The 23,520-nt window shown below is 43.7% G+C and overlaps 1 protein-coding gene across 3 annotated transcripts in view; it reads left to right on the top strand.

Annotated features, from left to right (window-relative positions):
• OBFC1 (oligonucleotide/oligosaccharide-binding fold containing 1) overlaps positions 1-16,983 on the top strand; it is a 38,525-nt gene extending 21,542 nt beyond the window's left edge. For 2 of the 3 annotated variants that reach the window (XM_012661643.1, XM_012661642.1), the window contains exons 5-10: positions 300-467; positions 1,177-1,300; positions 2,406-2,580; positions 7,221-7,340; positions 10,463-10,535; positions 16,661-16,983. In XM_012661643.1, the coding sequence (XP_012517097.1) occupies positions 300-467; positions 1,177-1,300; positions 2,406-2,580; positions 7,221-7,340; positions 10,463-10,535; positions 16,661-16,818 (818 nt within the window). In that variant the 3' untranslated portion in view covers positions 16,819-16,983. The remainder of the gene's footprint in view (positions 1-299; positions 468-1,176; positions 1,301-2,405; positions 2,581-7,220; positions 7,341-10,462; positions 10,536-16,660) is intronic. The other variant, XM_012661644.1, reaches the window with a different exon arrangement.
• The last annotated feature ends 6,537 nt before the right edge of the window (positions 16,984-23,520 follow it).

Here is a 23,520-nt window from a genome sequence, read left to right as displayed (position 1 = left end):
TGTTGGAGCCCTTTGCACTGGCAGTGCAGGGGCCAGAAAGAAGGCGCTGGAGTCGCACTGGACCTCGCCCGCTGGGCCTCCACCCAGACTCTGTTCCCTGCACTCTACCCTTGAATAATTACAGCTTATACCGTTTGCTCAGCAGAGGACTTCCAAAGGTTATGCGGATTTCCTACAGTAGAGCAACTAATCAGAAGTAGAATAAATAAACGTATTGTGTTGATCTTACCCTAAAACCATGTCACAAATGTGGTAGAAGAGATTGTGTTATAACTTTCTTTCCTTCTGGCTCTAAACAGCTACAGCTGCTCCAACTACAGCAGGAGAGCAGAGCTTAACCTCAAAACTTAAGAAGCTACAAGAGGCCATTGAACAGAGGACAAAGTTAGAAATTGGGGATGTTGTCCGAATCAGAGGCTATATCCGCACCTACAGGGAAGAGCGAGAAATTCATGCCACCACTTATTGTAAGTGTAACAGATTTCGACCACATTGGTTGTTATTCTGGGTGTGTGTCTAGTAAACTGTTGTTTGGCTAAAAGTCAGACTTACAAAAATTTTGTGTAATTTAACTCTATTTAATGGGGAAAATAATACTGTGTAACATGCTTTCTTTAGAAAAGCAGCATTTCTTAATTTTGTAGAGAAGTAATTATAAATTGGGAAAGAAAATGAATCATTTACTATATATAGTTGGCAAGTTTATTTGGACAACATAGTAGAGTTTCCAAAGTACTTTGAAGGTCTCAGTGTCAATCCATTAGGGCAAAGTATTCATATTCTTCAAAATGATGGAAATTTCTTGAACACCATTGAATCTGTTGACTTTAAATGAAAACAGCTATGTGACAGTCCTCCATCATCTTCCCTTTGTGCTGTGCTGGCTGGTTTTCAGTTGGAAATCTCAAGGACAGGGGCTGTCCACCAGAGGAACAGAGGAATGCCACACTGATGTGCCTTCCCAGTCCCAGCCGATGCCCTGGCCAAGCCTGTGGCACTTGGGGCATTGCATTCCCTCTTGCAGGATGCCTGGGAACCACTTGGTGACCCTGGGCACCGACGAGAAAGAAGGCCCACCCAGTGCCTCGTTTACTGTTGTCCTGCTGGCACTTTGGACATGGGGAAGAACTGATCTCAATGTCGTTTCTGTGACATCTTTTTTCTGGTGCTTGTTAGATAAAGTGGACGATCCAGTGTGGAACATTCAAGTTGCAAGGATGCTTGAGCTGCCCACGATCTACAGGAAAGTTTACGACCAGCCTTTCCGCAGCCCGGCCCTGGAGAAAGAAGAGGCACTGAGGTAAGCTATGTCTTGTCACTGCTGAAAACATAGCCACGCAGTGGGAGCCCACATGCTCGGTCAGCCTGGGTTCAAATCCTGAATCATCCGCTTCTTGCTGTGGGGCTCTGGGCAAGAGCTCTAACCCTCTGTATACTTCAGTTTCCTCATCTGCAAAGATAATAGTACAGATGTTCTAGGGTTGTTGTGAGGAGAATATATGTGCAGTTGGAGTCACTGAAGGAGTGGAGGTGGGAGCAGAGAAAAACACTTAGAAGAAATAATAGCTGACATTTTTCCAAGTTGATAAAAGCTAAAAACTCACAGATCCATGAAACTCAACAAACCCCAAGGCAAGAAACCCGAAGAAAACTGCACCAAGGCACGTCCTAATCGAAATGTTATACCATAGCACATAGTAACCAAAAGCCTATAAGAAGAGCTACACCGGTCATTCCCAACCATAGGGGACTAGGAGGAATTAGAATACATGCATATTTATATGTATTATATGCTAATATATGCATAGAAGAACTCTGAGAGGAGCCAGAGAGAACCAATAACAGCAGCTCCCTGGGGGTGGGGACTGAGAGGTAGGATGGGAGGAAGATAAAAGGCTTTTCACTGTGTACCCTTTAATGTTTTTTAACATGTGAATATATTGCATATTCAAAAAACTATATTAAAGTAAAACTATAGACCTGTATAAAATAAAAAGTGAAAATTCTCCATTTTCCTGTCTCCCACATCAGTACCATTCCCCAGAGGTTACCACTGTTTATAGGCTGATGTGTACTCTTTTAGTTCTGTGTTTACAGAAGTGCAAATATTCACCCATATATTTTGCAGGTTGTCATTTGCTTTTATACAAAAATGGGACCATGCCTTTCATGCTGTTCTGCAGCTTGACTTTTTTTTTTTTACTCTATGATGAATAGCTCTGTTGGCTCCTATTGTTCCACCTCATAATTTTAAATAACTGCACAATGTTCACTGTATGAATTACTCTTTACGTCAAAAAATGAGCGTCAATATAGTGTTGCATTTTCTACCTAGCTTCCTGTTTTCTGCACACCAAAAAGGAGCAAAGGTGACAGTTTTCTGTGGGACTTTTCCTCCCCCCCAGCAGCAATCCAGGTGCCCTGGACCTTGCCAGTCTCACGAGTTTGCTAAGTGAAAAAGCCAAGGAATTCCTCATGGAGAACAAAGTGCAGACCTTTTACCAGCAGGAGCTGGAGATAGTGGAGTCTTTGCTGTCCGTCGCCAATCAGCCTGTGATTCACAGCACCTGCTCTGACCAAGTGCGTGCAGCCTGCCCACGTGAGAGAGTTCCAGTCCCTGTCCCAAGTCTGCAGTTAGGCAGTCGGACTAACAGGGTGGGCCAGGGAACAGAGACGATGGTTCTATCACATGTTGTTCCTATTCTGGAAAGAAACAACTGACCACTAAGAACTTGAAATGAGGCTGTACCTGCCCTTTCTCCTTCCTTACTTAATCTCATTACACTTAATCTTCAAGTAGAAAATAGTAATAGTCCAAGGTTCGTGGTACTTAGCTATTAATACTCACTGAGGTGTGTATTTAATCTTAGCAGAAGCCAAGTGAGGGGGAAGTAGATGACAAGAGATAATTATCCATCCAAGATGATTTATTGGTCAGCAAGATCTGTAACCTGAACCATGGTTTTTAATGACTTGCTCTCCCTTTTTCAGAACAAGGTTAACCTATTGTGTTTTAGGAGTTTAAATAAAGACCGAGTTGTATTTAGTCTAGTTTATCTGTAAAATTTCAAGAACACTTAAGTAATTTTTTATTCTTCTTGAAAAGAGTTGCCTCCATATTTTTTACTCCTAGTGTTGTAGGTGAACTTGTTTGGTTGCTTGATGTTTGTTTATTGCTTGGAATTAAGAATTATTTGACCTATATAAACATGAGGTCTAGCAAAAAAAAAAAAAGAATTGTTTGAGACTTTGGTTTTAGGCTTTCCCTTTCATTACAGTTCTTAGGTTTGTTGGTGTTGTAACACCATTTATTTACTTTTACTTCTTTTCTTTACCACACCAGGGAGTGATCTCAACTTAAGCGTCACCTTCTTGCCCTCCCTGGCCATTTGCTCTGATCACCACTTGGTCCCTGACTCATACCTGTTTCCATATCTGTGAATATCACTGGTATTTATTTGTTTGCCTGCCTGTTCCTCAACCAGAATTTAAGTTCTGTGTCTCTCTTGTTCTTTGCTCTCCACCCAGGGCCTATAGCAGGGCTAGTGTAAAGCAAGTTCTCAGTAATTATTTGTTGATTGAAGGACTGAGGGATTTTTTTTTAATTCAAATCGTCCCAGAAAGCATATAGTTAAAAATAAGATTCCTTCCCATCCTCTCTCCTGCTTCCTTTTTCCAGAGACAAGCACCATTACTAGTCTCTTGAATATCCTTCTGGATATAGTTTGTGCAGCTATAAACTCTAAGTAGTTGTAGCCCTTTCTTTTTTACACAGATGGTAGCATGCTGTAGTTTACTATGAGGCCTAGCTTTTCATGGCTTTTCATGGCTCAGCATGTCTTACAGATCCTTTCCTGGCAGTACACAGATTTGCCACCACAGTCTTTGGTGACACGTACCATAATGTATGTCTCTCCATTCCTGGACTATTCACATGTTTTTTGGTCTCTTGCCATTACCAACAGGGCTGCTGTGAATGCCCTCACTAGGTAACATAAGTTATTCGTGATTCTATTGGAACAGATACCAGGTCACCCTCCTGACCTCCTAGGCACGGCCACTGCGTCTCAGTTTTGTTTGTGCAGATAATTATCTCTTTTGGGCAACAGGCTGATGTGCCCAGTGACCCATGATTTCATATGGGGAGAAGAGGGATATAATTTCAGAAAACACCAAGGTGGAAAGGGTCATGACTGGCTGCTTTATTCTTTGCCAAGGTTGCTTCTAAACAGTTGCAGCTCTCCCACTGTCTGCTGACAGCAAGATTGACCTTCCCACTTAATCATTTAGAGAAGGCTCAAAGCCAAATTGACCTCCTAGGATTCTGATGACTCTATCAGCATGTTTGGAAGGAAATTTAAAGCTTAGTGAAGACCACATTCTTCACATGAAGCCAGCTCTTCTGTGATAGCTATAATTAAGTGAGAGAGAGAGAGACTTAAGGACTCTTTGAGGACTGAAAGGCTCCTGCATTCAGAATGACCTGTGGGAAACTTTTGGTGTGATAGCTTTTTGAAAATGTTTAGAGCAGAAATTTGTGCGTGCCCAGTGCTGCATGTTTAAAAAGAAATGAATATGGCACTATATTTGCTGTCTTTGGAAAGTTTTTTTCATCCATTATGAATTAGTCCCTCACATGGCTCTGGTTGGAGAGGTCAGTGTCATTAAATTGAATTCAGTTTAATAGAGGCCTGGGAGACTAAAGATGCTTCACAATGATGGTGAAACCCTAGATCCTTTGGCACTTTCTATTGTCGTACAGATGAAAGCTTAACAAAAAAATCATTGTGATGGCGTTATAGTTTAGAGGCAGAGAGAGAGAGCAGGCTTGAATGTTTCCTCCTTTCTTTCTTTTTTTTTTTTTTTCATAGTGGCCCTTCTTAGCAAATCCAGAAACATGATAAGCAGGTCTTGCAAAACCATTGTTTCTTTGACAGCTGGATGAATGTTGAGTTTGTTTGGGAGTGAGGACTATATATATTTCAAGATCCACCCAGTTCCTGACCTGAGACGAGGAGAGACTTACTAAGGCTCAGCGTGTTCAACCAGTGGCTGTTTTTGTCTATGAGCAATTTCGGTTTCCTAAATCTGATGAGTCTGTCATTGCCCTTTTGAAAAAGACAAGAAAGACACAGATCCCTGTCCAGGAAAAGCTGCTGGGAGGAAGAGACGATTGAGGCTTTACCCTTGAGACTGGTCTTTAGAACCAGGCCAGGGAAACATGTCCCCGGGTCAGCTGAGGCAAATGTTTTTGGAAAGGAAGCTTCACATGTTGTTTATATTTACAGGGAGCCATTTCTGTGGAGTCCTCCTTGTTCACAGCTGAAACTGTATTTTTAATCTCCTAGGCCCAGCATTCTCTCTTCCTGCTACTGATCTTACTAAAGTCCAGGAGGAGGAACCAGGCTCTGTATGGTCTGGGGATAGCCATCATTTTTAATGACAGGAATAATCATGTCACAATCACTTCTAGTTAGTTTCTAGTGTATTTCTGTCTTGCTAAGAGATATAATAAACCTGACCCTTAGAATCCTTACGTTAAATTGACTACAGAAGATAGATCTCCTTAGAATTATAAAGATTAAGTGATTATAGCAGTTTGTGAAGGAGTCTCTATTAGGTTGATTGAGCGTCCCTTAAGTAAGAGCACTCATATATGAAATTAAAAGCAGCTTTGCCCTAAGCCCCCGTGAATAAAAAGAAATGCAGCTGACGATTGCTAGGTGAGGTGTTTATTTTAAACACACCCAGATAGCTTTTCTGTCCGTGGGAGTTGTCAAATATTTCTCAGCCTTATTCTCCCTTCAGAAAATGGATGCTGTCATACCCTGGAATGTTTGCCAATTTTTAGGCCCTAATGTCCTAATGACCAGGTTCTCCAGCTTGTTCTGTTAGGGAAAACCTTAGATTATTAATTTAATTAAGAGTGTTAGACTGTCATCTTTAGCCCAGGAAAGCATGTTTGTGAAACATCACCAGCATCTATTAGATTAACAAAACGCCTGTTTGGAAGGCCTCTTCTAAAAAGAGAAGTTTCTTTAGGAATGGAATTTGCAACATTTGAGACCTTTTGGAGGTTCTTTCCTCTCCTTGTCGCCTTGAGGAAATGTCTTCAGCAAATCTCAGCCACACTTTCTTTTTCAGCTTCGTTGGATATTGCCCCAGATGGCCTTTGTAAGTACCTTTCGTTAGAGGTAGGACTTTGCCTTCAAACACTTTTTGGGAAGCTTGGCCACATTTCTTTGGAGCTCTGATCTTTTTAATATCTTGGTAAATTTCTATCCTATTAAAAATGGATCTGTACCTTGAAGGACAGTTGTTGTTCACCATTTTCTTTGTTTTGCGAATGAATAGCAAATCCCCAGTGGACTAATAAGGATACAGCCTCTCTAGTGGGATACTTGTTTCTACTCATCTCACAGATACTTTATTGGTCACCTGATGTGTGCCAGGGAGGGGGTGACTGAGATGAAGTACAAAGTCCCCAACTCGAGAAGCACACTGTCCAGTTAACTGAGGTGGGACATAGGTGATAGCCTAGCTTCCTTGGGAATAAAAAATAGGGTGACCTGGTAGCCTCTGTAGGCAAACCTGTCTCTTAAAGAAGGGAAGAAATACTGAAAGTGAGGAGGCGAAGAGCTGACAGCAGCAGAGGTCCCTTCCAGGTGGGTTCTTGCCTCACTCAAAGGCCAATCTCCACCTTCAGCCTGGTGGACCGCACAGTGGGTCTCTGCACAGCTGTTTGCCTCCAGAGTCCTCCACTTAAAGAGACTGTTTAGTACTTACTATGTGCCGGAATCCCCAAATTATTTCAATATTTGTAAATATCCTTGAAGTCCCTAGGAAGAGATTATATATAGCCACAGTTTTAATGGAGAAAGGGGCTAATATGTATACAATATTTTGGTTCTGTATAAAAAGTCAAAGATTGTCCAACAGGAAGAGTAGCTTTTTGATTCTCCACTACCTATTATTGAATTAGACAAAAAAGCACAACTAAAGTATGGAACAGTTAAGGAGCGTGAGCCTGCCGGAGCATACTTTTCAGTCCTCCTAGATACATCCTGCTGGGATGGTACATTTCTGCATCTTTTTGACCTAGCAGATAAAAAGCCTGTTGGGCAGATTCATGAACCAGTTGGTCTAGGGAGTTGTTCTCAGATGCTATTAGGTGGGACTTATTTCTTTTCTTCTTTTTTTTCTTTTTCCTCTTTACACAGGTAGATAATAAGGACACCACTTCCAAGGCGATTCATAGTATATTTAAGAATGCTATACAGCTGCTGCAGGAAAAAGGACTCGTTTTCCAGAAAGATGGTAGTTTTGATAACCTGTACTATGTAAGAGACCTGCAACTTAATTTTTCTCCTTCATAGCTTTAATTAGAAATATATTTATTACTTACGGGCTGGGTGCGGTGGCTCACCTGTGTAATCCCACCACTTTGGGAGGCCAAAGGAGGAGGATCGCTTGAGGCTGGGAGTTCGAGACAAATATATTTATTACTTACAAGTAACCACTTACTGTTTTTAAAATTTATTAAGGAGGTACATAAAGTCAGAAGTGAAAGTTGGCCCTTACCTCTCCCCAAGGTACCTCTTTTAACAATACAGTTGACCCTTAAATAGCACAGGTTTGAACCGTGTAGGTCCACCACTCATATGTGGACTTCTATCAGCCAAATGCGAGCATGTGAAACCTACATATTAGGAGGGCTGACTTTTCATATACTTGGGTTCTGCAGGGCCGACTGTATGCACAGATTTTGGTATAAGCTGGTGGTCCTGGACCCAACTCCTGCATTTACTGAGGGACAACTGTATATCCTTCTAGACATTTATCTGTATGTTTACAAATGCACGCATATAAACGTGCTCCTGTGGCTTTTTTGTTTTATAAAAAGTGTGACCATCTTGTAAATCAGGATTTCTCAACCTCGGCACTATTTGGGTGAGATGATTGATTGTTACGGGCACTGTGCTGTGCATCATGGGATATTTAGCAGCATCCCTGACCCTCACCCACTAGATGCCAGTTGCTCCCCAGTTGTGACAACCAAAAATGTATCCAGACATTGCCAGATGTCCCCAGGACAGTTGGGAACTGCTACTCTAAATAATGCCCAGTGACTTTTTTGGTACCAAAATAGCACATGACAGGTACCTTTCTACATTAGTATTTAGACATCTACCTCATTCCTTTTAACATTCTCATGGCATTCCATACTATGGGTACTTGCCATACATTTTTTAGCCATTCCTTTGTGATGGACACTTACTGTGTTTCCAACTTTTGCCTTCACAGATAGTGTTGCTAGGGCATTTTTACACAACTATCTTTGTGAACTTAATGTCAGTATTTCTGAAAGATTGACTCTTAAGACTGGGCACGGTAGCTCACGGCTGTAATCCTAGCACTTTGGGAGGCTAAGATAGGAGGAGCACTTGGGGCCAGGAGTTTGAGACCAACCTAGGCAATGTAGTGAGAGCCCGTCTCTATAAAAAAAAATAGAAAAATTACCCTGGTGTGGTTTCACGCACTTGTAGTCCCAGCTACTTAGGAGGCTGAGGCAGGAAGATCATTTGAGCCCAGGAGTTTGAGGTTGCTGTGAGCTATGATGATGCCATTGCACTCTAGCCCAGGCTACAGAGTGAGACCCAGTCTCAAAAAAAAAAAAGATCAACTCTTAAAAGGAGAGTTGCTGATGCAAAGGGGCATGTACACTTAAGCTTTTGGACAACACAGTCTGGCCTCCCTAAAGGCTGTGCCAGTTGATAGTCCCAACAGGAGTACACCTGCTTGTTCTCCTCATTCTTTCTGAGTTAAAAGCTCACCTCTTGCTGTGGTCCTTTAATATTGGAGCAGCTAACCTGAAAACGGGCCCCCTCAGGACCACTGATAACAGTAGCATAGATGTGGGCTTCAGTCATGTGTGATTCTTCTAGAGACTGATCCACCCTCCGAGGTATCCCAGAAGTCTCACTATTTACAGAAAAGATTCCCAAGGGGAAGCCTTTCTTAATAGGACATTTCCTGATTTTGATATACCCTGGTGATTCCTCATTTTAGAGAGTTTTGGGAAATGAGGCTATGATTTACATACTGCTAGAACGACTTGTGAAAGAGGTATCCCAGTCTATAAGGGTGAGGATACACCTGGGTGGGAGGCCCGGTGGGGAGTGGTTGAGCTGGTTGCCTCCTGGGAGGTTGGAGAGGTTCCTGGGGCAGCTCACCTTGAGCCAGCCCCTGGGACACACATTCCTCCCAGGCATGCAGGGAGCTGCCCTTCCTGGGAACAGCAGTGCAGGGCGAGGTGTGGTGGGCTGGGCACTTCCTCCTGTGAATCACTGTGAGTCTGAACATGGTGATCAAACAAGAATAGGTCTCCTGGCCCCTTCTCTGACTTCACTCCTCCATTGCCTTATAGGTTTCCTTTCCCCTGAGGCCCTGCTTCAGGGAAATGGTTATCACAGTAAAGTCAACAATTGTGTTTGTACAGTGCTCTCCTATTTTCAGCAGTTCTTACACATTACCTTACTTAATCTTCACCACGACCTTGTGAGTTGAGGACAAGGCAGGTGTTACCAGCATCCCCAGTAAGTCTGGTCATACAGGCAGTCTTGGGCTGTCTCTAAGCAGGAGACTTACAGCTGTTTGTTTGCATGGTTTCTCTCTCTGTCTCTCTGTCTCTCTGTCTCTCTCTCTCTCTCTCTCTCTCTTTCTCTCTCTCTCTCTCTCTCTCTCTCTCTCTCTCTTGCTCTCTAGCTTTCTTATCTCTCTCCCTCCCTCTCTCCCTTATTTCCTTTCTCTTTTTCTCTCTCTTTTCTCTCTCTCTCTTTGTTACTAGATTTGCTCTTGAACATGAAGGTAAAACCCATTTGTTGCTTTCCTCTTACCTGAAAGAGGAAAGAAAGAAACTAGGTTATTATCTGCCTTTTGTTTCAGTGGATAGACTAGCTTTATTCTCATACTAGCTTGTCCTTACAGTTTTTTTCTTCTTTTATTTTTCCTTGTGGTTGGGAGAAGAAAGAAAACTGATACAACACAAGACAGGTGTCAGGGCCCAGAAGAAGGAGTCATGGGGCGGAGATCGGAGGCTTTGATCACTTGTGCCTATCTCAAAAATATAATAACAAATAAAAGAAATTTTATGAACATGTTACAAATGTTTAAAGAAGAGAATTGCTTCTTAAAAGGACATAATTCCAGCTTTTCTTTATGGCTTCAATGAACCAACTCCCAGGGGCGTGTCCTCTGAGCCAACTAGGAAGCAGTGAGCTACTTGGGGACAGAACTGGTATGACAATAGGCCAAGTATCAAAAACCCTGTTGTTGGAGTAGGGAGGTTGATTGTTATGAAATCTTTAGAAATTATCCTAAATGCCAATTTGGGAGTCTGGATGACACAACTGCTGTGTTACCTAAGAACACACTCTCTCTCTGAACTATTTTTCCTATTTAGGTAACCAGAGAAGACAAAGACCTGCACAGAAAGATCCACCGGATCATTCAGGAAGACTGCCAGAAACCAAACCGTAAGTGGTGCAATGTACAGGTGACACCCTGGTGCCCTGGAAGGGGATGCTTCCTCCCAGAGAGCACTGAGGGGAGAGTCAGGAGACCTGGGGCTTTTCCCTGTAGTGACTTAGGGAGAGGATAGTCAAGGCACCAGCCCTCTCCAAGCCTCTGTTTCCTCCTCTCCCAAGTGGGTGATAGCACACTTGTTCTGACCTTGGCTGCATATAAGATGCAACCTTGGAGCTCTTTCAAACAAGCCAGGTCCCAGCCTGGGGATTCTGATTCTGTAGGGGATGGGATGGGGGTGGACAGGTAAGCTCCCCAGATGATTCCGGTACAATGAGGTAAGCCACCACTCTTGGACTTTTTGATATCTTTCTGGTTCTTGTGTTCTCTCTAATTTGTGTTATTGCTTATTTCATGCTTGCCCCTTATTCTTTGAGCATGCACCTGACATTTCCCTCTCAACTTGAAAGCCTTTCAGTGTTGGAAGGAATGGGTTTAGATATTCCAGTTTATGAGTGGTATGATGCATTCATCTTGGAAACAATTTGCAAAAGAAATGCTTTAGAAAGTGGTTCAGTGGAGTTAGTTCAGCCCCTAGTGGTTAGACACTCAAACTGCAGCTCATCTGACAATGAACATTACCATTTTCACACTAGTTAGAAAGAGAAGAAAGTATTAGTTCTATCTTTAAATCCCATGTGAACTGATCAGTCTTAAAGATGACTTTTCAAAGTCTACTGTTTGCAAACATGTGCTAATAACAAGTGTTGGAAAGGTTTGCTAATGACTCCAGGTTCCCTGGTCTGCAGAGAAGTCCACCTCCAGTTCAGCCCATACATCCCTGAGCCCGGGCTTGCGCCCAGCTGAGTCAGTAGGTGGAGCTGGGCCAGGTCTCCAGCACTGGTGTTTATGGTATGCAGCCCTCTTTGGCCTTTAAGAACCTATGAGGTCAGATCCCAGAGTGGTATGACAACACTTCTTAAAATAAACTCAAAGCAATCTATTATTTTAATGCAAGTAAGTGAACTCTGTTCACTTCATTCAGAACAGTAAGAACAAGTATCCTTTAATTGAGGGGAAACCCTGTCTATCCAAAGTCGAAGGAGCTTTTGAGAGCAGTGCAATGTGGGATTCTTCAGTTAAAAAGGGATGAGAAGATGTTCCCAAGATACCATCCTTGCACTCATCCTAGTTCCAGGCCCCTGGCCAGATGCTTTTTTTGTTTTTCTTTGAAGCAGTCTCACTTTGTTGACTGGGCTAGACTGCAGTGGCATCATTGCAGCTCACTGCAACCTCAAACTCCTGGGCTCAAGTGATCCTCCTGCTTCAGCCTCCTCAGTAGCTGGGACTATAGGCACGTGCCATGATGCCCAGCTGATTTTTCTGTTTTTTTAGAAACGGGGTCCTGCTGTTGCTCAGGCTGGTCTCCAACTCCTGGCCTCAGGCAGTCCTCCCACCTCAGCCTCCCAGAGTGCTAGGATTACAGGCGTGAGCTAGCGCACTGGCCCAGCTGCTTATTTTGTTTTGCAATTCGGAACAGAATGGATTGAAGCCTAGGGCTGGTGAAGCAAATGAAAAGAATTCACACTTACTTCTTAGGAGAGCCTAACAACCTAGGTGACCGGAGGGGCTCTAAAAGTGGCAGGTTTTGCATCCACCCACAGGCCAGCTCCAGCGTCAGTAAGTGTCAGGGTGGTCAGACTCTACCAGCCAGTCTGTGCGTGGAGCCTCAGAATGCCACAAGCCAATCACCTGCCACTAACCAACTCCCAGGAGCTGAATTCTGGAGCCTGAGTAACTGAGAATGCTGACGAAAAACCTCGTAGGGACTGTCCTGGAATCGGCTGTTACTGTTCCTCTTCATCGTGCCATAACTTATGGCCTTAGCAGTTGTTCTGAATAATAATGTATGCACGTCATAAAAAGTCAAACAATGCGAAAGTGCAGACAGGAAAGTCAGACTCCCTCCCAGCACTGCACCCCAGGCTCTGTGTTCCCTTCGGCAAAGGCAGCCATTGTTACTAGTTTCCTGCATATCCTTCTAGAAATGTATGTGCACTCACAAACATATTTGTATAGTTATCCTCTTGAGAAAACATAAGTAAAGGTTAGCAAACAATACACATTATCCCACACCTTGTATTTTTGGTCTAACATTGGCTTCTGGAGGTCATTTGGGAACAGTATGCATAAAAGTGCCCCAGTCTCTGTAATAGCTGTACCGTATCCCATTATATATGTAGGTAGACCCTCCATCTAACCATTCGTGCTGGGCCTTTAGTTTGTTTCTAACCTTTCGTACAAAATGTAGCATTGAGTTTTTCCTTGTAGAAGGCCTTGAAATCTTAGTCATTTATGAGTGTCTCAGCAAAGGCTAAACCTACAATAATGAAAGAACTATGAACACGAAGCCCAGTTTGAGTCCCTGATGGACTGATACGGGTTGTCTAAAGACGGGCAGTGTGGCCTTGGGAGGAGCTGGGCTCTGGAGCCTGGGTTTGAATCCCAGCTCTGCCACTTTGCAGCTGTGTAACTTTGGGCAAGTCTGTGCCTCAGGTTCTTTTTATGCAAAATGGGGATAATAAATAATAGTACCTACATGATGGGTTGTTGGAGAAGTTAATGAATTGGTGTTTATGCATGTAAATAGGGCTACCCAAAAAAGGGTTAAATAAAAATGAAGTTCTGTCTCCTGATGGCACAGGTGATAGCCCTTAACTCTCTAGCCTAAAGTCTGGAAGGCTCACTCTGTTCTTAATATTGGTCTGGAACGAAGGTGTTTCAGATAGAATCTGTGTGTGGATTTTGCTCTATTATTGTTGGGCTAATGTTAAAAAAATCTGGAGTTTGGCTTTAAGTATGGGTACAGCAATGTCAAATTACCCAAAAAGAAAGAGTTCCACATTGAAGATGTCTTTCTATCCCCAGCTTTTTATTCTGAAAATGTTCCAACCTATAGAAAAATTAAAAGGTGAATGTAGAAAACACCCATATACCCTTTAGCTAGAGTCACTAAAAATCTGGAGTTTGGCTTTAAGTATGGGTACAGCAATGTCAAATTACCCAAAAAGAAAGAGTTCCACATTGAAGATGTCTTTCTATCCCTAGCTTTTTATTCTGAAAATGTTCCAACCTATAGAAAAATTAAAAGGTGAGTGTAGAAAACACCCATATACCCTTTAGCTAGAGTCACTAAAAATTTCAGCTTGTATTTTCTAAGCATAGGGACATTCTCCTATATGACCAAATTATTTCAAACCTAAGAAAATGAACATTTGATGGGTGGGTTCTAAAATGGCAGCATTTCACTAGGTGATGACTTTATACCATTAGCTTTTCAAAAAGCTTACATGTGTGTAGCTCACATTCATTCTAACTGTCCTTAGAGCTGGATAGTACTGCTGCTTTCTGTGGAAACTGAATACCGTATGACACTACTCATGCTGGAGTAATGTTTTTTTGGCTTATGACAATTTTTTTTAAAAGACTGTTAAAGCAATTCCCTAACCTCTCATAGTTACAGTAGTAGATTGTAGCTGAAGTTTATCTTACTGTGATTTGGGTCTTTAGAGCATTGGCATTTGGGGTTCCTGGTGGAGGTATGGGACAAGTGAGGCTAGATGCAAATGTACTTAGGAAAATATAAAGTGCAGTTACCGTTGTTCTTTGAGGTGCATTTTAAGATAACTATTGCTGCGCGGCAGACGCTTCTCAGAAAAGTGTGCTTCAGCTTGTGGGTTTGTTCCAGAAGAGTTGAGTGATACCATGGTGCTAACTGCTGGGGAACTGCTTGCTGGCTTTACTACTTTTACTATTTTCTAATAATGTCCCATATAGAGCAGAGTCTAAGTTCATGTTACCCGTGTGACTGGAAGGTCACTTTTGAACAGCCTCACCAGACAACCCTCAGACAGCAGAACAGCCTTTCTGAAGAAATAGTTGAAGGCTTCAGGGACAGTCAGCATCACTGCTTAGGGGCCCATGTATGGCTATAAGTCACCTAGAACTCTGAGCCCGAGCATCCAGGCCTCACAAAAACTAAAGTTAGAAGCCAAGGGGCACTGAAATTCCTGGTACTGCTTTCTGCTGTGAGCGCCGATGTGGTTGGAGTCCTTCAGCCTCCATCATCAGGGTGCCCTCCCCACCCTGCCTTGCTATTCAACTTTTCCTCCTTGTGAGTCCTTTCCTTTTTCTTCTCCTTCATTTCCTTCCTCCTCTCCTTTTTTAGAGACAGGGTCTTGCTCTGTCTCCCAGGCTGGAGTGCAGTGGCATGACCATAGCTCACTGCAACCTCAAACTCTGGGCTCAAGCAATCCTCCTGCCTCAGCCTCCCGAGTAGCTGGAACTATAGGCATGTGCCACCATGTCTGGATAATTTTTTTCTTTTTTTTTTTTTTTTTTTTTAAGACAAAGTCTTGCTGTGTTGCCCAAACTAGTCCTGGCCTCAGTCAGTCGTCCCGCCTTAGCCTCCAGAGTAGCTAGGACTACAGTTGTGAGCCACTGTGCCCAGCCCGAAGCTTCTTTAGAGCAGAAACTAAGTTATGTTCATCTTCTTAGGTTATGGACGTAATAATAGAATCATAGTAGTTCTCCATGAGAAGCACCCTTCATGGGTCTTTTATCCACATAAACCACCCTATTCCTGTGAGCCACTTGGCCCCGGTCATAGAGCCAGGACTTGAGTTCAGGTCTGATGGACTCCGGTGGCAACTGTCTGCCACACTCTACTTGCTCCTCCTTGCTCAATGCTACACAACACTGTAGGTGTTCAGGAAGCCTTTATCGAGTGGGTGTTGAAGAAACAGCCTGGAAATGTGGAGGGAGACCTGCCATCCCAGTGAGGAGGTGTAGTGAGTGGGCCCAGCCACTAGAGGTCAGAATACAGCAAATCTTCGTTAGCCCCAGCAGCCATCTCTGAACCTCAGAGCTGGACAGGGCCTCAGAGGTGGTCCCCCCTCCCCATAGCTGGGAACAGTGCGGCTTACGGATGCTCTGGCTTGCCCAAGGCTACAGAGGCACACCGAATCTTGAACCGTGCTTTGCCCTACACCACAGTACTTCTTTGAGCACCTTCCTGGAGCCTAAATCATTTTTTCATCTGAAACAACATTCAGTGGCTGTGTGGAGCAGCTTTTGTGTGCCAGGTGCTGGTATATGACAGAGGGAGGGCACGCCTGGCCCTGCCATGGAGCTTTAAACTGTGAAAACTGGGAAGGGCTTGCTTATACTAATGAGGTTCCACTTTGACTCAGAAATACATTGTATGTCATGTCCCAATAAATTATATAATTCTAATGCATAAGAGAATTATATAATTCTAATGCATATATATATAAATAAAGTTTCACAAAATAATACTTATCCAATTATAATGCAATGTATTCTGTAATTTTCTATTCTGGTCTATTTTAGTCTGTTTGCTAAGAAAAAATGCTAATCACAACCCACAAAAATTGATTTCATGACCCTCAGCCTGACTTACACTGCTCTGAATAATTGATTTCAACTGGGCAAGAGGTTACTAAACCCAAACTTTTATCATTGTATACCAAATGGTCTTAGTTTTGGGTAGAGGGTAAGAGGTTACTATTATAGAACAGAACCATCACAGACAAGACTTCTTGGAGGCCAGGAAGGGAGGAATGAGAACAGGCCAAAGGTAGGAATCCCTTCTCACCATGGCAGCCTCATCAAATCAGGACTACGGGAAGGAATACGCGGGATGCAGCAAATCAGCTCTGCTGCGCATCTCAAGGGGGCCCCACCGGGGTAGCTAGAGGTTTTGCACTGAATATGTGCACTTACATGTGTAATTGCACTAGAGAAAAAAACTTAATCAAGCACTAAAAATCCATTAGGTTGTGGATATAAAATCATTGATTGGGAATCCTTCAAAGTTGAAGGTCAGAGTCCCTGAGCAGCAGGTCTGTGTTGCTGTGATGACATATGGGGCCTGAGAACAGGTTTTTTTGTTTTTGTGATAATCTAGACCACTGCATCTCCAACTTTAATGTCCATCAGAATCATCTGAGGATCTTGTCAAAATGCAGGTGCCAGTTCAGGAGGTGTGGAGGGAGAAGACAGAGGAGGGTCTGGCACTTGTGTCCAAGCTCAACCGCTTGCCTTTTTCCCACAGACGCGGAGAAGGGCTGCCACTTCCTGCACATCTTGGCCTGCGCTCGCCTGAGCATCCACCCGGGCCTGAGTGAGGCTGTGCTGCAGCAGGTTCTGGAGCTCCTGGAGGACCAGAGTGACATCATCAGCACCATGGAGCACTACTACACGGTGTTCTGAGCAGAGGCCACAGAAATACACGCGGACAAGAAAGTTGAGGTGGCATTCACCCCAAGGCTCTGATTTTATACATCATGCAGGGGCTTATATGAAGGCAGTTACCTCCTAACACACTACAAAATATGGTCATTCAGAGAATGGAATTTGACATAAATGCTGTTGGCTTCCTTCTACCTCTTGTATCCTTGAGAGACTGACCTCACCATGACATACAAGAAAACCCTCCCTGTTGACCTCCTGGCTGGGCATCACTGATGGAGCAGCATGGGGACAAAACAGTTTTGGCAGCTTCCTTGGCATGTGTGTGTGGAGGCCCTGCGTGGCAGAAGAACACCATGGGATAAAGGCCCACATGCTGCGGAACTGAAGCACACACTCCCAGACCACACAATTCTAAACTTTTTAAAACATCAGGTTATCAGAGGCATTTCTGTGGGCCTCCCTTAATGGTTAAGAACTGGCTTAGGAAGGTACTGCCTGTTGAGTGTCACTTGCCTGTGGTTTCTGTAGCTTAAGCACCAGTGGTGGGGCCTGGGGCCTGGGTTTATGTTCCTTACAGAGTTACCCAGAGATGGGAATAAACAGGGATCCCAGGCCTGGCTCTGTGTTTGTCACTTTCCATTTATTTCCCTCTGAATCAAAAGGTATCTCAGTACATTTCCCTGCACTTACAGAGGTGCATGACCAAGTGCATCATCCCTCAGTGTCCCTGAAGATCCCAGAGGCGTCAGCCAATTGCCTGGCAGGCAGTAGATGTTATTTTCAAGGTTGCTGCTGAGTGTGCAGGACGTGCTGACACCACCAGACAAAGACTCGGTATGTGCCCAGACAGGTGATGGAGTCATGCTTTTGCTCGGAATGACAAGGTAAAGGAAAAACATCTGAGGTATGTAGTAGGCTTGTTCTAACAGCAAAATGACAGATTGAACCAGCGAAAATAAAGTGTGGAGAAAGAGTTGGAGTTAATTACAGTCATTTCACAGAAGGCACATTTCATAGACGCTGTCTTTGCTGCGTTTGCTTTTGATGCAGTAAACCCTTAGTGGCTCGGCTGGAGACTGCAGGCCAGGAGAGTTGCTCCCCCTGCCCTGGGAATGGGATGGTTTTTACACTGAGAAGTCAGCTGCAGCTCAGTATGTCAGGCTGAGAGCTAGTACAGGCAGATTACTTCTGTCGTGGACTTTCCTAATGATTTAAACCTTTTCTGATTTCTAACAGTGGTTATACAGACAGCTGTCCTTTGTCTTCCCTGTGTTCAGAGGGTGCCTGTAGAATAGGATCTGCCTGGAATGGCGTCCTGGCCGTTCTTCCTTGAGGTCAGGAGCTGTTCCATACTGAATACATCTTTGAGTAGTGGAGCTGCCCAGGAAGGAGTCTAGAATCTGTGTAAAAAGGGCATATCCTTGCACACAGCAACTCCTAGGGGTTTATCTCAAGGAGGTCACCACGCAAGTGTGGAAGGATCATTGCACAAGATGCCCATTGCTATGTAATCTAGAATTCTATAACTGGGGAAAATATATATCTATAGGGAAAAAGTTAATTTTGGTTTATGTACACAATGAAATACTATGCAGCCTCTAAAATGATGGAGCAAACAGATAGTATTGCCAGTCTCACTAAATCTGTGTTCCCAACAGATACAGTGAGAAGGAAATGAAGTTATAGACCTGTTTATAATACTACTGATCTGAAGTTCCCTGTGTGTGTATGTGTGTATCTATACAGAGTGTTTATGTATGTCTTTATAAATGTAGCACATGTATACACAAACATACGGTTAACTGCTCCCCTCCTCCTAGAAGTTCTGCATTTGCCTTTGAGGACACCACACTCTCTGGCTGCTCCTCCCTAGGTTCCTTCGCTCTGTCCTCTGTCTCCCTGAGGGCCCAGGGCTCAGGATGCGGCCCAGACCTCGTTTCTCTCTGGCTTGGTCCCTTGGTGTCTCAGGCAGCCTTGTGGGTCATACCATCTCTATGCTGTCACACTCCCCATCTTACATCTAGATCGGGCCTCTCCCCTGAGCTGCAGGCCCCTGTATCCTACTTCCTACTGGCATCTCCACTCAGGGCTCTAATGGCATCACAGACCTAACAGGTCCAAAGCCAGGCTCCAGTCACCCCCGACCCCAGACTTGCTCCTGCTGAATTCTTCCCTGATTCAGGAAAAGGCAGCTCCGTTTCCCAGTTGCTCAGGCCAAATCCATTGACTTCTTTCTTTCTCTCATACCTCACAATCAATCTGTCTGCAAATCATCTCGGCTCTACCTTCAAAATATTTCTCGAATCTAGCTGGGCACAGTGGCACATGCCTATAGTCCCAGGTACTCAAAAGGCTGAGGTGGGAGGATGGCTTGAGCCCAGGAGTTCGAGCCCAGCCTGGGCAACATAGCCAGACTCCCATCTCTAATAAAAAACATTTTAAAGTTAAAAAATAATTTCTAGAATCTAAGTCTTCTCCCTCCTCCACTCCCCCCCACAGCCCCCAGTGTCACAATCATCTCCTAATGGCCTTCTCTGCTTCCGTCGGGCCCCTCTTAGGACGTTGTCAGCAGGGTAGCCACAGTCGTCCTGTTGTCTCCCATGCTCTGGGGCCTTCAGCCTAGCTCCAGGCAGGGTCAGCAGGGCAGTGCTCTGCCTGGCCCTCCTGCTGTGCCCTGCTCCTCACATTCCTGCCTTAGGGCCCTTGTTGCTGAAATGTTCTTCCCACATAACCATATGATGTGCCTCCCCCTCCCCTTGCTTTTGGGTCTTTACTTGAGTGTCACTTCTCAGTGAAGCTGGCCCTCATTCTTCCTGCTGATTGTAACCCAGCTCTTCGCCCTCCTCCCAGACCTCCCTTCCCTGCCCGATTTCCCTCCACGGTCCTCGTTGCTAGCTAACACACTCCATGTGTTTGTTTCCTCATTGCCCTGTTTATTTTCTGCCTCCTCAATAGAAAAGCATGCTCCATGAGGGCAGAATTCTCTGTTTTGTTTCTTTCTGTGTCCCAGCACCTAGAACAGTACTTGGTATGTCTTTTAAGCAATCCCACTGCTGTGTGTGTGTCTGGCTACCTTCCAGCTGCCGTCTGCCTCTCCCAGGGGCTTCCTCCAGCGCCTTAGAAGGCTGTGCAGGCTGGGAGTGTGCAGCATTCACCCCTTGGAAGCAGCCTGAGCCAGTGGTCCCTGGGGTATAAATACCCCAGCTCCCTCCCCCTGCAGGTGAGATATTTCGAGGCACATGTTCTACACTGTTTTCTAGAGTTTCTCCATGGGATGAAATGCCATCCTCCCACAGTGACAGCTAACTTGATAGCCACCAGCCTCACCCGCCCCCATCAACCCTGCCTGGCTCCTCATTACTGTTTGCTACACCTCCTGATGCATCCCTCGCTTTCCAGTCTTTGTCTCGGGGTCGGCTTCTGGATGAACACAGATTAACACCATGTTCACAAATATGCTTGGGAAATGCCATACGAATAATTATACACGTCAAACAGATAACTGGAAATGCTCACCAAAATGATATACTTGTTGCCTCTGAAAGGTGAGATCTCAGGTGCTTTTTAAAGTACATGTCTGTACTTCGGTTTTTTACAATTAGTGAGCGCCATGTCTACAAAAATTATAAAGCTGTTTGTCACTCCCCACCCCGCGCTCACATAACCTGAATCCTAAGTAAACCAAGAACCAGATAGGCGTTTTTGTTCTAGAGCAACATCGGTACTCTGAGAAGATGAGGGAAGTGTCTGGAAAACGCTGGGGCTAACTACAGGTGGGCCACTGCGTGTGTACTGAAGACTAGCCACAGGGTTTGCCTGAAAAGGAAGCCACAAACATTCTCCAGCTCTCTTGGTGCACACGTGTTTCGGGAGGTGTGAACCCTGCGTATAGTTTATGTCGGCAAGAAGACAAGTAGTGCTACTGTCTGGTCAAGGATTTGTTTGAAGATCTCGTGATTGTCCCCATCTGGTCAGCTACCAGTGCTCTTTATCTCTGTAAGACACTTCTTTCTCATTATTTCCCCCTCTGATGGTGTGCCAGGCCACCAACCAAGACAGAGCCCAGTGGAAAAAAGTCTGCTCAATGATGAGGAACCCAAGACTTGGTGCCAAGGATCGAAACCAAGCAAACTTGTAATTTTCCATTGGCAGAAACATCTATACTTTCTCATTAGCGCGGTTTCCTCCCCACAAGTGGCCTCTACAGCAATTGCCCCAAAGAAGCATCTCACTGTTTCCTCACTAAATTTACATGACGCCAATGGGCACACTCAAAAGGACACGAGGCTTGCTGGGGATGCTGGCAGCAGGCGCTGGGGGAAGGCAGGACCATCCTGAAGGGAGATGGTGTCTGTGGACGAAACCTTGCGATAGAGTTCTTACGTGCGTCCAGTTCCACTGGTGGAGGCTCTACATGTGAGCCTAAACTCCCACATAAGAAGGTTTTCATTGTAATCCAGAATTTTAAACAAATTCAGCCTGTTTTTATTGAACTTTTACAATCTATTAATACTATCTGTTAACCGCTACTGTACTTATTAAATAAACCAAGACAGGTAAGTCACAGCGTAGCACAAGGTTCTGTGTTCACAAGAATTCTACAGCAAACCCCAAATTGCTGAAGAGGCTCAAATCACTCCCTATATGTCAAATTCAAATGGTAGGTTTTCATTTTGGAACATAAAGAATAATTTTAAAGACCACATAATAGCCCTGGGTTTTTTTGTTTTTTTTTTTAAGGTAGAAACAGTAAAGTGGTGTCTCATTAATTCAGACTGATTTGGTAAAGGTCTGTGTAAATTAGTGAAAAATCTGGATTTTAATAATGCTGTTTTATTACTTTGGTTTTTTTACTTTTGATTACTACCCCAGTGATCCTTATTAAATCCGAATTACCACGAAGGAACAGGTTTCTGCTCTTAGGGAACCTGCTTTAATGAATAAGAATGAATTATGTATCATTTATTATTATTCAGTAGCAATTATTATGTATTTGTCATTTAATATTTAGGTGATTTAAAAGTACTTGAACACAAAGGAATTGAAAACATAGCCACACAAAAACTGTACACGTGTCCGTAGCAATATTATTCCTAATAACCAAAAAGTGGAAACAACCCAAATGTCTATCAGCTGATGAATGGGTAAACAAAAAGTGGGATGTTCATACAATGGAAGATTATTCAGCCACGAAAAGGAATGAAGTATTGATATATGCTGCACGATGAACCTTGAAGACATTATGCTAAGTGCAAGAAGCTAAATGCGAAAGGCCACGTATTATACGATTCTATTTATATGAATGTCCAAAAAATATCAAATCTATAGAGATAAAAAGTAGAGGGGGGAGGAGAGGAGGGGTAGAGACCTACCTAATGGGTACAATGAACACTATTCAGGTGTGATGGGTACTCATAGCCCTGACTAAAGCATTATACAAGCTATCCAGGTAACAAAAACATTTGTACCCCCTTAATATAAAAAAAAAGTTGAGGAAATTGAGGCTTAGAGACAGTAAATAACTTGCCCAAGGTGGAAAAAAAAAAAAAGTAGATGAGTGTTGCCAGGCATGGGGTGGGTGGGGATTGCTTGGTACAAGTTTCCTTTTTGGGATGATAGAAATGTTCCGGAATTAGATAGTGGCGATGTTTGCACAACTCTGTGAACATACTCAAAACCACTGAACTGTGGGATTCCGAACATCATGGTGGCTGGGTTTCCGGGGCAGGTATTCCAAGAGAGCAAGAGCCAGATGGAGGCCATAAGGCCATTTTTGTGTAGCCCCAGAAGCCACACGGTGTCACTTCCACAGCATTCTGATTGTCGAGGCTATCACAAGGTCCCTCCCAAATGTAAGACAAGGGGATAAATTCTACCTCCTGATACAGAGTAATGAAGTTCTGGGAGGGCCTGTAGGACTGGGAATACTGCCCTGGCCATTTTGGAAAATAGTCTCTACCAGACATCTTTCAACTTTTACATTAACACAGCATCGTTCTTTTAAAGAAAATTTTTTTAGTACCAAAAGCACAAAGAAGTGAGGGGGAAAATGGTCTGCCACTTCCCAGGGACTGTAATTTTTTAAGATTATATGTATTTTCTAATAATATTAGAAAAAATAACCATGTTAACAATATTCTGTGTATCCTGCCAGAAAAAAAAAGTCAGCATTTTTTATGCTCCTTGCTTTTTTATGTAATACTATATCTTGGAGGTTTTTTTTTTTTCTTTAGCATGCAAGATTGAACACTTTCTTTTAAATGGTGACATAATTACATTGTATTGCTGCCCCATAATGTATTTAACTAGGCCCCTATTGAAACATGTAACTGGTTTCCGATTTGTTGCTATTGCAACCCATTACGCAGGAAATGTCCTTGTACGTTTTTTTCCCTTGGTATACCTTTTTGAGTATATTTGTATGGCAAATTTTTAGCAATGGAACTGCCTGGAGAAAGGGCATGAGTATTTAAAAATTTACGTAGACATTGACAGTCACTAAAAAGACTGATACGCTGTGCACTCCCATCAGTGATTTATGTGTCTGCTGTTTGCTTACAAGTTTATCCACACTTCGTATTGTCAGTGTTTTTAATCTGTGTCCACCTGGTAGGTAAAAATGACTTCTGCTTTTGGTTCGCATTTATGTTTCTTTAGTATGAGGAGTGCTGGGTGTCTGTTCATGGGAGCCTTTAGACAGACAAGGTTCTGCCCTGGACA

The sequence above is a fragment of the Propithecus coquereli genome, unplaced genomic scaffold (genome assembly GCF_000956105.1).
Source record: "Propithecus coquereli isolate 6110/MARCELLA unplaced genomic scaffold, Pcoq_1.0 Scaffold73, whole genome shotgun sequence".
Classification (NCBI taxonomy): domain Eukaryota; kingdom Metazoa; phylum Chordata; class Mammalia; order Primates; family Indriidae; genus Propithecus; species Propithecus coquereli.
The sequence above is the reverse complement of the archived record's forward strand: the minus strand, read 5'-3'. Positions and strand labels throughout refer to the sequence as shown.